At 43.3% G+C, this 13,686-nt stretch overlaps 1 protein-coding gene across 4 annotated transcripts in view; it reads right to left on the bottom strand.

Annotated features, from left to right (window-relative positions):
- B4GALT6 (beta-1,4-galactosyltransferase 6) overlaps nt 1-7,802 on the bottom strand; it is a 77,072-nt gene extending 69,270 nt beyond the window's left edge. The window contains exon 1 of one of the 4 annotated variants that reach the window (XM_054460300.2): nt 7,484-7,802. Coding sequence is in view for 3 of the 4 variants with exons in the window: in XM_054460299.2 (XP_054316274.1) it covers nt 6,065-6,179 (115 nt within the window). In the remaining variant the exon portion in view is untranslated. Of the gene's footprint in view, nt 1-6,064; nt 6,829-7,483 lie in introns of those variants that run through there. The other 3 variants (XM_054460299.2, XM_054460297.2, XM_054460301.2) reach the window with 3 other exon arrangements.
- Between the last annotated feature and the right edge of the window lie 5,884 nt (nt 7,803-13,686).

A 13,686-nucleotide genomic window follows, 5' to 3' on the forward strand; every position in this document is an offset into this window, starting at 1 on the left:
GCTTTAAAAGGCGGTCATCTACCCTCACCTCACAATGTGTAAGGAAAGGAGCACTTATAAGGCCACTTATTTCACTGATTGCAGGTCAGTTAGAAGATTGGTCTTTTTTTTTTCTCTCTCTCTCTTTTCAATAAGCCTCAACTCTGCCTCATTGTAATTACCCTCACTGCTAACTTAGGCTATCCAAAAAATTTCATCGCTCATCTATACAGTATTCCTTCAAACTGCAGAAAACAGAGTTTGTATTTCCCCCAAAATCTTCCATTTTCCAGGGGAAAAATGATTAGTTCCTTCAACTCGGGCACAGTAGAATGAGTCAGGAATCCTAAGGTATACATTTCAACTCTTCCAACAATGATGTGTGACACTTCAGGCAAGTGGCCATCTTCCAGAGCCTGTCCTTCCTTCTCTCATTTCACAAACAAGGCTAGCCCTACTGACAAGGGGTCAGGGGTGTGGCAGGGGAAGACATGGATCTCCAAATATGGAGAAGGCGGTGGGCTATCTTTGGGATTTTGATCTTGGGGCTGCTCTGCCCATAGCTCTGGCTCCAGAAACCAATGCTTCTGTGCCCAAGTTTCCCCTGGCCTTGGGCCCTTGGACAGAGGGGCAAACGCAAGGGCTCTGAGGATAAGAGGAAAAGCCACAGCTAGAACCATCAGAGATGAGGCCCAGAAGGACAAGTGCCCTGAGAAGCCCTGAAGGACAACCTGTGAGAAACAGGCTTTCCACAGGATGGGTTAGGAAATTAACTACTGTGTACCACACTGCCTCAAAAGGAAAATGCATTATATTCCCAACCAAATTACAAGTAGTGTTTGGAATACCTATTACATACAGACACTACAAACCTAGGTTAGAAGTTTCTCTTCTAAAAGTAATCACAGACATGGCTATTTTTATCTTTAATAAACATTAAAGGCAGTAATGATAAGCACTGCTGCAGAAAAAAACACATCACTGCCTCACTCTGCCACACTGTTTAACAGACTTCAAATGTATTTGTAAAAGGAAGGCTAAGGTGGAAAATAGCAGTTAGCATTGCCAGATTTCAATGAATCAAGTTTCCCTTCAATATTGCCTAATTTCCCACAAGGCCACGGGATTTGGATTAGTTTACACTGAAGAGATATAGCTGAGTTACATATGCTACTTAAGAATGGCAATCTGACTGTGGAAACAATCTCTAAGAAGGCCAACTCATCTCTTGAGTGTGGAATGGACCTAATGACTCTTGTAAGAAAGCTAGGGAGTGAGGAGGGTAGCAAATCCCATCGGATACTTTCAAACTATACTTGGTCTTCCTCTGTATTCCAATTTAACCCGTGATTCCATGTTTCAGAGGAAGTAACACAGTGAGTCACTTCCAGTTGAAGAAGTGAGTTTTATTACTCAGGCGTGTTGGAGGATAAATAAATACCATTCACCTACATGATGAAGACAATCAAATCTCTCTCCTGGGCTGCAAGCCCCTTACTTTCATCTTCCTACCTACTGAGTCTTCCTGGATATCACACAGGGATCCCAACTCAATCTCTCTAAAATCAAAATAGCCCCCCAAAGACGTGACTTTCTATACTCCTTATTAATAGCTACCTGAATGTCTAAGCTAGAATCCAAGCCTCATCTTAAAGCTGTTCCTGTTTCTTCAAACCCACTATTCCTATCCATTCAACTCTGCCCTGATGAACTACCAACCTCGATAGTTCTAATCTTCTATTGTCCGTTGCCCCCTATAACCTACCCTTCATGCTAGAAGGGTCACTCTAAAACAATGGACTGCATCATTTTCAAAACTTCTGACATTTCCTGTTACTCACAGGATAAAAAAAGCATGGGACATGTGGCCAGTAAGGGAGGCCCAGAAAAAAGAGATGCCCAATACCATGGCCCAAATCCGAACTCCTGAAATGGGCCATGCAGATCAGAGCACTGGGTGAATAAAACTGAAAGACCTTTGAAACAAAGCAGACTATAACAGCTCCAAAGAACACAGCCAGGCCCACTTGCCAGGGCCAGGAGGCTAAAGTGCTATGATAAGAAAGCTGCAGGGTAACTTGCTACCTTCTGTGCTAACCCAGGAAGAACCCCAGCCAAAATGCCAGAGGGACTCTGAGGAAAGGACCTAAGATACCTCTCCCACAACACACATGCTTGCACATAGACCCCACACTTTGACTACCCATCGCCATCAGCTCCACCATTCCCAGCAAGGGCGCACACCCCAGGTAGGCCCAAATAACAGAGCACTCGGCCAGATAATTCCACCAAGGGCCCAGAGGAAGTCAGACCAAAGTGGCCCGACGAGATTTCACCTCTACCCAGAGAGCAAAACAGCCCGTCAGTGTGTCTAGGAAAGGTCAGGGCTTCTGGTGAGTCAAATGGACAGTGAAATCCCCACTCCCAGGGAAGTTATGTAATCTCCTCCCACTATATAGCCCCATGGATTACAGGCACTAACAATTTATTTTGTAATCACAGACAGCTTTGATAAAGCTGTATGTACAAAGACCAGTCTCTCTCTGCCAGGAATTTTAGAGACCTCAAGCATCTGAACACCACGGCTGGACATTGGAGCCCCGGAGACCTTTCATAACCTGGTCCATGTGCCACTCCAAGCCCTAAGCAGTAGCTGGATGAAGCTACTCCCATTTTCTAGAAGCTTTGCTCATGCTGTTCCCTCTGACTAGGATCCCTTTGCTCAGTCCAGATAAATCTCATCCCTTACATTTCAACCACTTTCTCCTCTGGAAATCCTTAACCAGCCCTCACTCCCCACCACATGCCTTCCAAGGATTTACTACAGCCGTTTTATGGGGCTCAACCCATTGTACTATGAGGGAAGAAAAATGAGCCTTAGTCATCTATCTTCCATACCTCAAACAATGTCCAGCCTCTCTTGGGTGCACCACTCCTATTGTTGAATGAACTTGTAAGTCAGCTCATCTTTGATATGACAGCAAGAAAATGACTATGTTATATTGGAAGTTATATTAATAAAGGTTTCCTATTAAATGCAATTCTGTTCTCAATCCAGCCATGTCAAAACCTTGGAGAGAAACTGCACTCATCTTTGCAATCATGCACAAAGGTAGACACAGAATAAGAAATAATTTATGGCTCTGGCCTCTAGGGGTGGGCTAGAGCAATTTGTCCGTGGACTTCCTACGGTGTGGTGATGGGGCAGGTGTCTGCCATCCAGTTTCCCTGAGTACTAAGGTTTATTAAGTAAAGACAATCCTTGTGTTTCCTGTATGCATCAGACACTTCAAGAAAAATGGTTCCTTGAAAATAATGAGCTTTGAGTTCTATGGAACTCACTGTAGTTGACCCAAATAGTCCAGAAATCCTGAGGAACATCTGAAAACACTGGAAACTAAACAGATTACGCTGCCTACAACTGTGTGATGTATCTGCTCAGGATGGCAAAGAAGAGGAACTAAAATGACAGAAGATCTACCTGGGAAGAAGGCCCATGACATACACAGGGCTCAAGACAGAAAAGAAGTAGGGAAAGAGAATTAAAGTTTACCAAACACATTGATATGGTAGGATTAATAGGAATTTCTTAACAGAGGAGATTTGAAACGCTTTTTAGGGCACATAAAAAGTACTTACAACATATATTTTAGTCATAAACACATTTTGCCCCAAGATGTAATTCAAGCTAAAATATGAATTATTTTCTTGAAGTTATTATTTCAAGAAAAATCTACATACATCGAATAAAAACTAGTTATAAGAACCTAATTACTTCTGGATATGTCTCATAAATAAGAAATATGAAGCACTTGTGCAATTGATTGATTGCTGCAGTATGGACTCAACAAGCCACATTTTTCATGGAACATCATTTTTACTTGAAAGAACAACTGAAAAACTATGGTTAAACTTGTGTATCTGACCTACATTTTCTCGAAAATGAGCAAAGTGAGCCTGACACTTCAAGAAAAACAGTATTTGTTGCCAATGATAAAATTCAAACTTTCAAGCAAAAATTTGAATTTTGGAAAACTGCTTCCCAACTTAAAGATACAAAAGATTAAAAAGGAGGCTTTTTTTGACTAAATGGTACAGGGTTTTGGAAACAGATTCAGCTTGACAAGTTCACAGCATTTTGTAAGTTTTTGGTTTGCACTCTTCTAACTGGTTTTAATAACTTATTATCATTTATAAGTCCTGCAAAAACAGAGTAGGTTAAGCCATGTCAATCTAATTGCCTACAAGACATCTGCCAACATTTTTACATTATATCAGTGACTGCTCTAAGGCAAACATTAAGCATTCAAATAAGAAAAATTTATTAGTATTTCACACAAATTGAATTAAGAATCTACAAATAATATACTGATGCACTAACTTTAAAAAAAAAAGGCATGACTAGAATTCTGATTTCCTTTGGTTAGCTTTTTGAGTAATATAACTTTAACATGTTACTCATAATACTAAGTGGGAAAATTGTTAAGTGTGAAAAAAACTTTTTCTCCAAAATCTTTCAAAGTTAAATCCCTAGTAAAAAAAAACATACCCCAAAGATGTCCAAACTTTTAGAGAGTTACATGAGAAAGTAAAAATTGCTATAGAATGAAGAGTCAATTTATAAGACTCCAAAATGGCAAAAAAATAAAGAAAGCCCTTGTTGAATATCTAGATAATATCAAATCCACTAAGCTACCACTGTCATTTGTACTACAGGCTTCAAGGGGTAGGTTTTTGTGACGTTTTTTGTTTTTTCTGGCCTAAAGGAAAACTGCAATAATGTTAAAATATTCTTCAAACTTTACCCTAAAACTTCTATTTTGGGATACATCAACGTTTCACAATGTGTTTCTTCTCAAACATCATCATCTGAGTTTATACATCTCACTGAATCCAAAAATTAATTATTAAAGAAAAAGTCTCACAGTAATTTTAAGAAATGAAGCAGTCTGGATTAGGTTTCCATCTTCCTTCCCTGCTGCAATTCACTGCAATAATCTACTACACTCAAGACAATGCCCTGATCATTCCATCTCAAAATTCTGCAGGTGTTTTCACTCTGTAAGGGGCATTACATTTTTAGCTAACTCGGAACAAACAGCACTGGCTCAAACGAGCACAGTGTGTAAGGAGAAATGAGAGGAGATGCTCACTGTTACTAAGTAATTGAACATTAAATACATAATAGCCAGGAAAAACTCAGAAAAGTTTTGGAAATATGACATATTTTAATATGCATGTGAAGTTCATAATTTTCATTCACTAGAATTAACGCCGCATTGGCTCCTTTTCAACAAAGGGGGACGAGGAATTCGGATATTTAATAAAGAAGTTAATTCAAGTAGTTTTACAAAAGTGTATTTTGCACCAAAGGCCAAAAAATGATAAACAGGTTAACATTTTAAACTACAAGTTCCCTTAGATAATAGTTATTTTAATCACTGTTTTCTCAGAAGTCATCCTAACAGGTAGCAAAGGCAACGTACCCTTGAAAATCAGACCCAAGCAGACTAAAATAATGGAGCATTGTTTTTACAAGACAACACATCGCCTTAAAATTCCCCAAGTATGGCACAGAAAGAATGGGGTCCACTGACCCCATTCTAAAAAAGCGACCTAGGACCCTAGAATACACACATTGTTGGACTCAATCACATTCCCTGCTGTTGGCTCCTCCATATTTTTACAACCAGTTCTTATACCCGAGAGTGTTTGAATAAAACTACGATTAAGCACTGAGTTTAGGCTTAAAGACTTAACATTAAATGGATAAAGCTGTCATGAACACTCAAGAAAGCGACTAGGGCATCCCGGGCCATCACACTAATTTTGCTATGTCTATTTAATGCAATCTTATACGTTATTAACAAACATGCATTAACAAACTGCATGCATTAACAAAACTCACATACCAAAGCCATGCCCTGAAGCAGTTTGTTTGACACGTCTGAAATAACATTTAAAACAAAACGCTTTTCTGCGGGCCCCTATTTAAACAGCTTCCAAATCCCAGAAGTAACATCCTTAACAGCCTGCGCTGGCTGTGGTGTGACCAGGGGAAGCGAGGGTGTGTCTCGGTGCTTACCGATGCCTGGGGCCACATAGATGAAGTACAGACAGGACGAAGAGAGGGAGAAAAAGAAGATGAAGGCGAGGAGGGAGCGATTGGAAACCCGCATCATCCGCCTGAGCACAGACATCTTCCTCTTCCCTGCCAGCAGCCCAGGCTGAGCTCTCAGGCCGGACTCGGGGCCACTGTCCAGGCCCTAAACTTCCATAAATGTGCTGAGAACCCCGAGACTGCAGCGGGGTCCGCGCGGGGAGGCTCTGGAGAGAGGGCCCGAGCGGAAAGGAGGAAATGGGAGGGAGCGGACGGAATGAATGGGAGGCCAGAGAGTCGGGGGAGGGGAGGCGCAGAGGCCAAGGGGGAAGAGGTGGAGGGGGGAGAGGGGACTAGGGGCTGGAGGCCCGGGGACGGTAGGACCCAAGGAGGCCGAGGAAGGGCGAGGAGGCGCGTTTTCTCGGCCAGGCAGCGGCGGGAGGAGGGGCTGCAGGTGGGAGGAGGCGCAGGCTGCGCGCCGCGGCGCCCCTGCGGAGAGGGGCAGCTAACTGCAGCACGCCCGGCACCGCTGCCCGCGCCCGGGGGGGGTCCCGCCGCGAAGCCCCTTGCTCAAGGTCCGGGCCGCCCGCGTCCGCTCGGCAGGCCTGCGCCGCCTTCTGCTCCTGGCCGCGGCGTCTCGTGCCTGCGCGGGGCTAGCGTGGGCGCCGGGGCCGCAACCAGCGCGCGCCACGCGCGGGGGCCCGCGGGGGCCCTGGGGGCCGAGGAGCTGGGCGCTCGCCTGCACCGAGCCTCCTCCTCATGCCGCGCCGGGCCCCGGCGCCCCGCGGCCGCCGCGGGAGCTGAGCACAGGCCAGGGCGGCGTCCCGGCCAGCGACGAACACGCTCCGACTCCGGCCGCCGCCAGCTGCCTGCCTGGCCGCAAGGGCGGCAGCGGCATTACCGCCGCGCGCCCGGGGTGAGGCGCCCCCGCCGGGCCCGCGGACACCAGGCGAAGAGCGACCGGGCGACGCGCGCTGCGGGCAGAGCCGGGGAGCCGGAAGAGCAGGAGGCCGAGCGCCGTCGGAGCCGCGTCTGGTTGGAGAAAGAGGCGGACGTGAAAGGGCGGGGAACCCGCGGAGGAAAAGCGGGACCCGCGGGCACGTCCCGAGACCCCCGCGCGCTTCGCGCGCTCGCTCGGAACTCGGCAGGCGGCGCTGCGCCGGGCCCCGAGGAAACCTGGAGGCCCCCGCCTTCCCCGCGCCCGAAACACCGCGCGTCCTGATAGGCCCGCGCCCAGCAGCCCCCTCCCCGCGCCCGCCCCACCGGGGCCCCGCCGCCTCCTGCGTCACCGCCGCCCCCGCCCGCCCGGGGACCCCGCGGTGGCCGCGCTGCTGGGGGCTGAGGGACGCGTTGCGAGCCCCGGATACATTGTACCCTGGGGGTACATAATGAAGGATGCTGTACCTGAAAGGAAAAGGGCATCTCCAAAAGGGGACTTCGCGGGTGGAATTTCTTTCCAAAATCCTCCCTCGAGGAACAAGGTGTATTTCCGACCTGGATTAATGAATCCCCTCTCCCATCCCGCATTTCCTGTAGAAACAGTGTCAGGATGTGGCGCGGACCTGTGTGCGTCCCTTATAACAGGACTTGCCTTCAACGCTGAAGGTGAACCCTGGGTAGTCCTCGCTGTATTCAGGCGGGGCTGAAAAAGCTTCTGGGCAGCCAATAGGCCCTTGAGCGCCTCAGCCCCATCTTGCTTCAGTAGGCAAACGGACGGGTGTCTTCATCCACCTCCTAGGCCGTGGTCTACCCTTTGTTCAAATGTTTCTTCCTGCTAGCTGACTTTGTCCAGGTCCTTAGCTGTATCACATTGTTCAAATGTGTGTGCGCAGGTGTTTCTTTTTCAACTAATCATGCAGGAAGTGGCGGGATGCCCTACTGCCATTATTTGCTCAGTATTTCCAGATGGAACTGTAGTTGATAGCCAATAAATTTGGTACGTATTTATCAGGATGCCCATGCCCTAGATCGTCCCTGAGATAGTGCTTTGCAATATGGAACCTGAAACACCTAATTTATAAGCCCAAGCCTTTCATTAATATTAACTGTGAGACCCCTGGAAGCTACTACTTTGTGTGAGCCTGTTTTCTCCACCCTCAAACAGTGGATATAATACCCCCTTGCAAGGCTGTGAGATTAAATGAGTAACTGTGCATAATGCTAAGCATGGTGTCTGGGATGTAAGAGGTTCCCTTATATCCCATTAGTTCACTAGGTGGGATCACCAAGTTGAAATTCATTTTTTAATGTTTTGCTTGTTGGAGTACTCACAACTCAACTTCTCTGGCTAATTTGATGTTTAATGTGAAAGGTAATGACACTATTTTGTAACATTTTTAGATGCTTAAGGGAAATTTGAAATGCAAAGTGGAACAACATTAAAAGGAAACTCACTTGTAAAATAAAGAAAAACAAAACCTATGCAAGCAAAAGAAGTCATGAATGCTGAGGAAGCAAAAATTGTGGTTTTCCCCTCTGCAATCCCACTGATTTTTCATTTATCTTTATTTGCGTCAGTTAGACTGGTTGTTTACAAAGCTAATACCACCATACCACTAGTCAAGAGAGAGTTCCATACCTTTGCTGACCTAGTGGTAGACCATTCTTCTCAGGCAAGGTTGGCTTTTTCAAAGGAAAGGTTACTATAAACAGAGAGAAGTAGTAACATTATAGAATTTGATGATTCATCTTTAAGAAATCTGAAGACTGTACAGATGAACCTAGCTGGCATAGATGACTGCCATCGGTATCTCTCCTAATTTTAACCCTATCTCTTGATTTCTCTTGTTCGACAAGTGTCCCCCACGGTACTTGTTAAGACTGATTAGCTCTCCCCAGGAGTAGACTTTTATCTGTTGTACCAGAAAACAAGCCTAGTCGGTGCAGCCATTGTTGTGAGGATTAAATTAAATGAATTAATGCCTGTAAAGAGCATGGGAGAGGCTGGTACATGGTAAGCGCTATTCGAGTATTTGTAAAATATATTTTTAGAAATCTCTCCTTTCAGTCACTCTCTGTCCACAGTAACAAATGATGGTTGTCTCTTTCTGTTTAAACAACAAATTTCCTAGTGGGTCACCCATTAAGTCTGTCTCTAACAGTCTGAGGGATGCCTCAGGGTCTCAGCTCATGTTTAAAACAGAGATAGATTAAATACTCAGTGCACAAGAAATGCTAACTGAGCCTTTCCAAACCCACAATATCAACTGATACTTCCTCAGGAGCCAAGTAAGCCCCATAACAGAGGAATGACCTTGCAGAAATCTGAAAGTCTATTTTTTAATGCCATTAAAAAGATCTTAATCCTATAATAGTAAGACATAACTTACAGCAGTAAGACAGAAATAAATTTTATTTAATGGCTTTGCTCTAAGTTTATTACCACCAAGTATTCCTTTTATTATTTTCTGTCCACTAGGGACACCATGCTCTTAAATATTTGGGTATCAAACTGAATAAATTAAATCATAATTAATGATTTTCTAGTTGTATTAATAAGAAGTATACACAGAGATTGCAATTAAAAAAAAGAAAAATGTACTTGTTAATGAGATGGATGACATTTTACTTAGTCTGTGCTGTCTGTGAGGATGAACGATATACACTGTGTTTTGAATTTGCTCGTGAGCATGGTAAAATAAAAATATCTAATTTTTTTCAGTGAATTGCGGGAAGAAATGAAGGAAAATAGCGTATAGAATCTCACTTTTATGGTAGCTAAAGATTCAGATCTTCATGTTACAATTACTGATTAAAAATAGTAATTATATCTGTTTAAATGCATGGTCTCAGCATCTGAGACTCAGCTAAAGAAAATTATTAGGTTCATGAATTATGCTTAGACAATTGAATTTATTTATATAATTGTAGATCATATAAAAGACATTGGCATGATACATAAAATGGAATATTTGTATACATATAATTGAGTATATATACACACACACACACACACACACACACACACACACACACGTAATTCCAAAATGTTGTGGTACAGATACTTCTCATAAATAAAAATTTGTATTGTGAATATGGTCAGATCTCTGGTGAGAAAAAAGATATTGGTCCCTGTATCTTATTTAGATTATATAAAAGAAATTTTAAATGTCTTACATTTCAGAACAATTATGATCACTTTAAAGCCAAATTTTAATAATTCTATATATATAAAATAATATAGAATTGTATGATAATTCTGTATTGTAGTTAAAATTTTAAAAGAAAACCACTGTAGTGGTAGCAGCCCTACTTCAGCATTTGACCCAAATTTCTTACTAATCTCAAAGTGCCTGAACTCTTTGATCTTAGATCCAAGATCATTCTTTCACATCATACAAATGTCCTAGCATTTTCAAGCATTCCAACCACTTTGATATCGTTTTCACAACATCCCTTTGGGGTTGGTATGGCAAGTATTATTATGTCCTTTTGAGATGAGGAAACCAAAGCTCGGGAGGTAAAATACCGGGCCTGAGGTCACATAGTATAAAGGTAGCAGAGCTGGGAAGAAAGCCCAGATGTTATCAGCCTACCTCAGTGCCCTTACTACAAACCACACCAGCTCTTATCTTCACACACATTATTTTGCCTATCAGGATAAGTGTTGTCTTCGTGTATGTTTTTTCATTGTTTAGAAATAAATATATGTAATCCATCTTTCAAACTTTCTTTACCAATTTTGCCTTAAACATCTCTGTCAAGAAACTATATAAAGTGTACTACATGGTACACTGACAGGGAAAAAACTGGTACATAAAGTGAAGGCCCGACTATCTAGTCCTTGCTTGTCATCAGTTGGTAAGTCAAAATGAGAAAATTAATGGGTGGTGTTAGCTTTATTCATTCTTTTTCTCAGCTTAATGCTAGGTTTATTCAGTAGATTGCTGGTTTTGCCTTACAGGGAATCTGAGCTGCCAAACAATAGCCACTGACTGAACTCAAGGCCAGCAAATCCTAGGCTGACTGGAGAAAGAAGCCAGCCCAACAGAAATAAAAATTTGTTCAGAAAACTATGGGGTTGGAAGGTGGGAGGGCAGACAAGGAGAAGCAAAGATGGAAGATTGAAAGACTCCAGCCACACAACACAGTGCCCAGTGCCTTCCATGGTAAGGGATGATACTTAAGCATTCACCAGGGTAAATAGAAGAAGCTGGGGCGGGCGCAATGGCTCATGCCTGTAATCCCAGCACTTTGGGAGACCAAGGCAGGTGGATCACGAGATCAGGAGTTCAAGACCAGCCTGGCCAATACAGTGAAACCCCATCTCTACCAGATATATAAAAAATTAGCTGGGCACGGTGGCGCACGCCTGTAGTCCCAGCTACAAGGGAGGCTGAGGCAGGAGAATTGCTTGAACCCGGGAGACAGAGGTTGCAGTGAGCCGAGATCGCCCCACCGCACTCCATCCTGAGCGACAGAGCAAGAAAAAAAGAGGCCACCTTCACCAGCTTGAGGCTTTAGCTGTGTGGGTCCCAGGCAGCCCCCTGAAGGTTGAGGGAAATCAGTCTTGGCACCTATGTAACCCAGACACACAGGGCACCTTAGGTATTGTGCACACCAGCTGGGCAACTCAACCCTAGAGAGAAAGTTTGTAAACTTGGCTACTGAACAGACAAAACAATATCCACAATACTAGATCTTCCTTGAATTCTACACAGTGTTACTCCTGAGAATCTCAAGAGATAGCTTTCTTGTGGACAAGTGCATCTTTATTAAAAGGATAAAAGAACTGTTACTCGACACAGTTCAAAATAATTAACTTATTATGGCCAAAATAGCCTACCTTCAGTCATTTAATGTTTTGGGAGTTTTTTGTTTGTTTGTTTTATTGAGACAGACTCTCTCTCTCTTGTCCAGGCTGGAGTGCGGTGGCATGATCTCTTGGCACACTGCAACTTACGCCTCCTGGGTTCAAGCAATCCTCCTGCCTCAGCCGCTCGAGTAGCTGGGATTACAGGTGCCCACCACCATGCCTGTCGAATTTTTTATTTTTAGTAGAGACAGGTTTTCACCATGTTGGCCAAGCTGCTCTCAAACTCCTGACCTCAGGTGATCCGCCTGCCTCAGCCTCCCAAAGTGCAGGGATTACAGGCATGAGCCACCATGCCCAACCCCTGCAGTCATTTAATATTTTGTTGTTTTTGTTTTGTTTTTGAGACAGAATTTCACTCTTGTCGCCCAGGCTGGAGTACAATATCACGATCTTGGCTCACTCTGACCTCCGCCTCCTGGGTTCAAGCGCTTCTGCTGGCCTCAGCCTCCCAAGTAGCTGGGATTACAGGCGCCCACCACCACACCCAGTTAATTTTTGTATTTTTAATAGAGACAGAGTTTCACCATGTTGGTCAGACTGGTCTCAAACTCCTGACCTTAGGTGATCTGCCTGCCTTGGCCTCCCAAAGTGCTAGGATTACAGGTGTGAGCCACCACGCCCAGCCCCCAGTCATTTAATGTTTTAAAAAGTCATTTTCTTACTATGTAGCCATAAAAAAGAATGAGCTCATGTCCTTTTCAGGGTCATGGATGAAGCTGGAAGCCATCGTTCTCAGCAAACTAACACAGGAACAGAAAACCAAACACCGCATGTTCTTCTCACTCAAAGTGGGAGATGAACAATGAGAACACAGGGAGGGGAACATCACACACCGGAGCCTGTCAGTGGGTTGGGGGGCAAGGGGAGGAAGAGCATTAGGACAAATACCTAATGCATATGGGGCTTAAAACCTAGATAACGGGTTGATAGGTACAGCAAACCACCACGACACGTGAATACCTATGTATACCTGCATGTTCTACACATGTATCCCAGAACTTAAAGTAAAATCTTTTAAAAAGTCATTTTCTGAACATGATTCTATTTTGATGATATATGTTACTATCTTAGAACCTAGTACAAAAACAGGGCAATAAATAATTATTGAATCAGTGGATTAACATAGTCTTAACCTCTTACATAATTTTATATATATATATATATATATATTGCTCTGGGTTTTGTGTAATGGAATACAAGTTAGTTCACCTTAACTCATCCAGAGCATATTATCAAAAGAGCCATCTTCATAGGCGAATGACTCACAAAAGCAAAAGATAAAATATATAGATGAAAGGTAGTATACTATGAAAGTGCCCTTTTATCATATCAAGAATCTTATACTTGTAGCCAACAGAAGCAATTCAAGAAATGTAATTATAATACAGAGTATAGCTTTTAACGAAGAATATTTCTAGACCATTTTCTACTCATTTATTATCATATTTAATGCCATAAGGCTCATAAAATTTTCTCAGTCTGTTCTTTTAGTGACTAAATCATTCTGGGGGGAAATAGTTTCTAAGCTTTAATGGGTTAATATTGAACTAAGAAATAGGATTCAGGTAAATTTGATAAAGGATTTCAGTGTTTCTGTGTCTGAAATGTTTCTGTGTCTGAAACAGGAATTCTGGACTAGCAAGGTCCTCTCTTAAGCTAAAATCCACAAGTTTATGGTCACAGGAATGATTTAAGTTACTGTAAAAAATAAGAAGTTTAGGTATATCAGAGCTATTCAAAAGAGAGAAAGAAACTGACCTTTTCAGTCGGCAAAGTATTAATAATACCAATT

This window comes from Pongo pygmaeus, chromosome 17 (genome assembly GCF_028885625.2).
Source record: "Pongo pygmaeus isolate AG05252 chromosome 17, NHGRI_mPonPyg2-v2.0_pri, whole genome shotgun sequence".
In the NCBI taxonomy this organism is placed as follows: domain Eukaryota; kingdom Metazoa; phylum Chordata; class Mammalia; order Primates; family Hominidae; genus Pongo; species Pongo pygmaeus.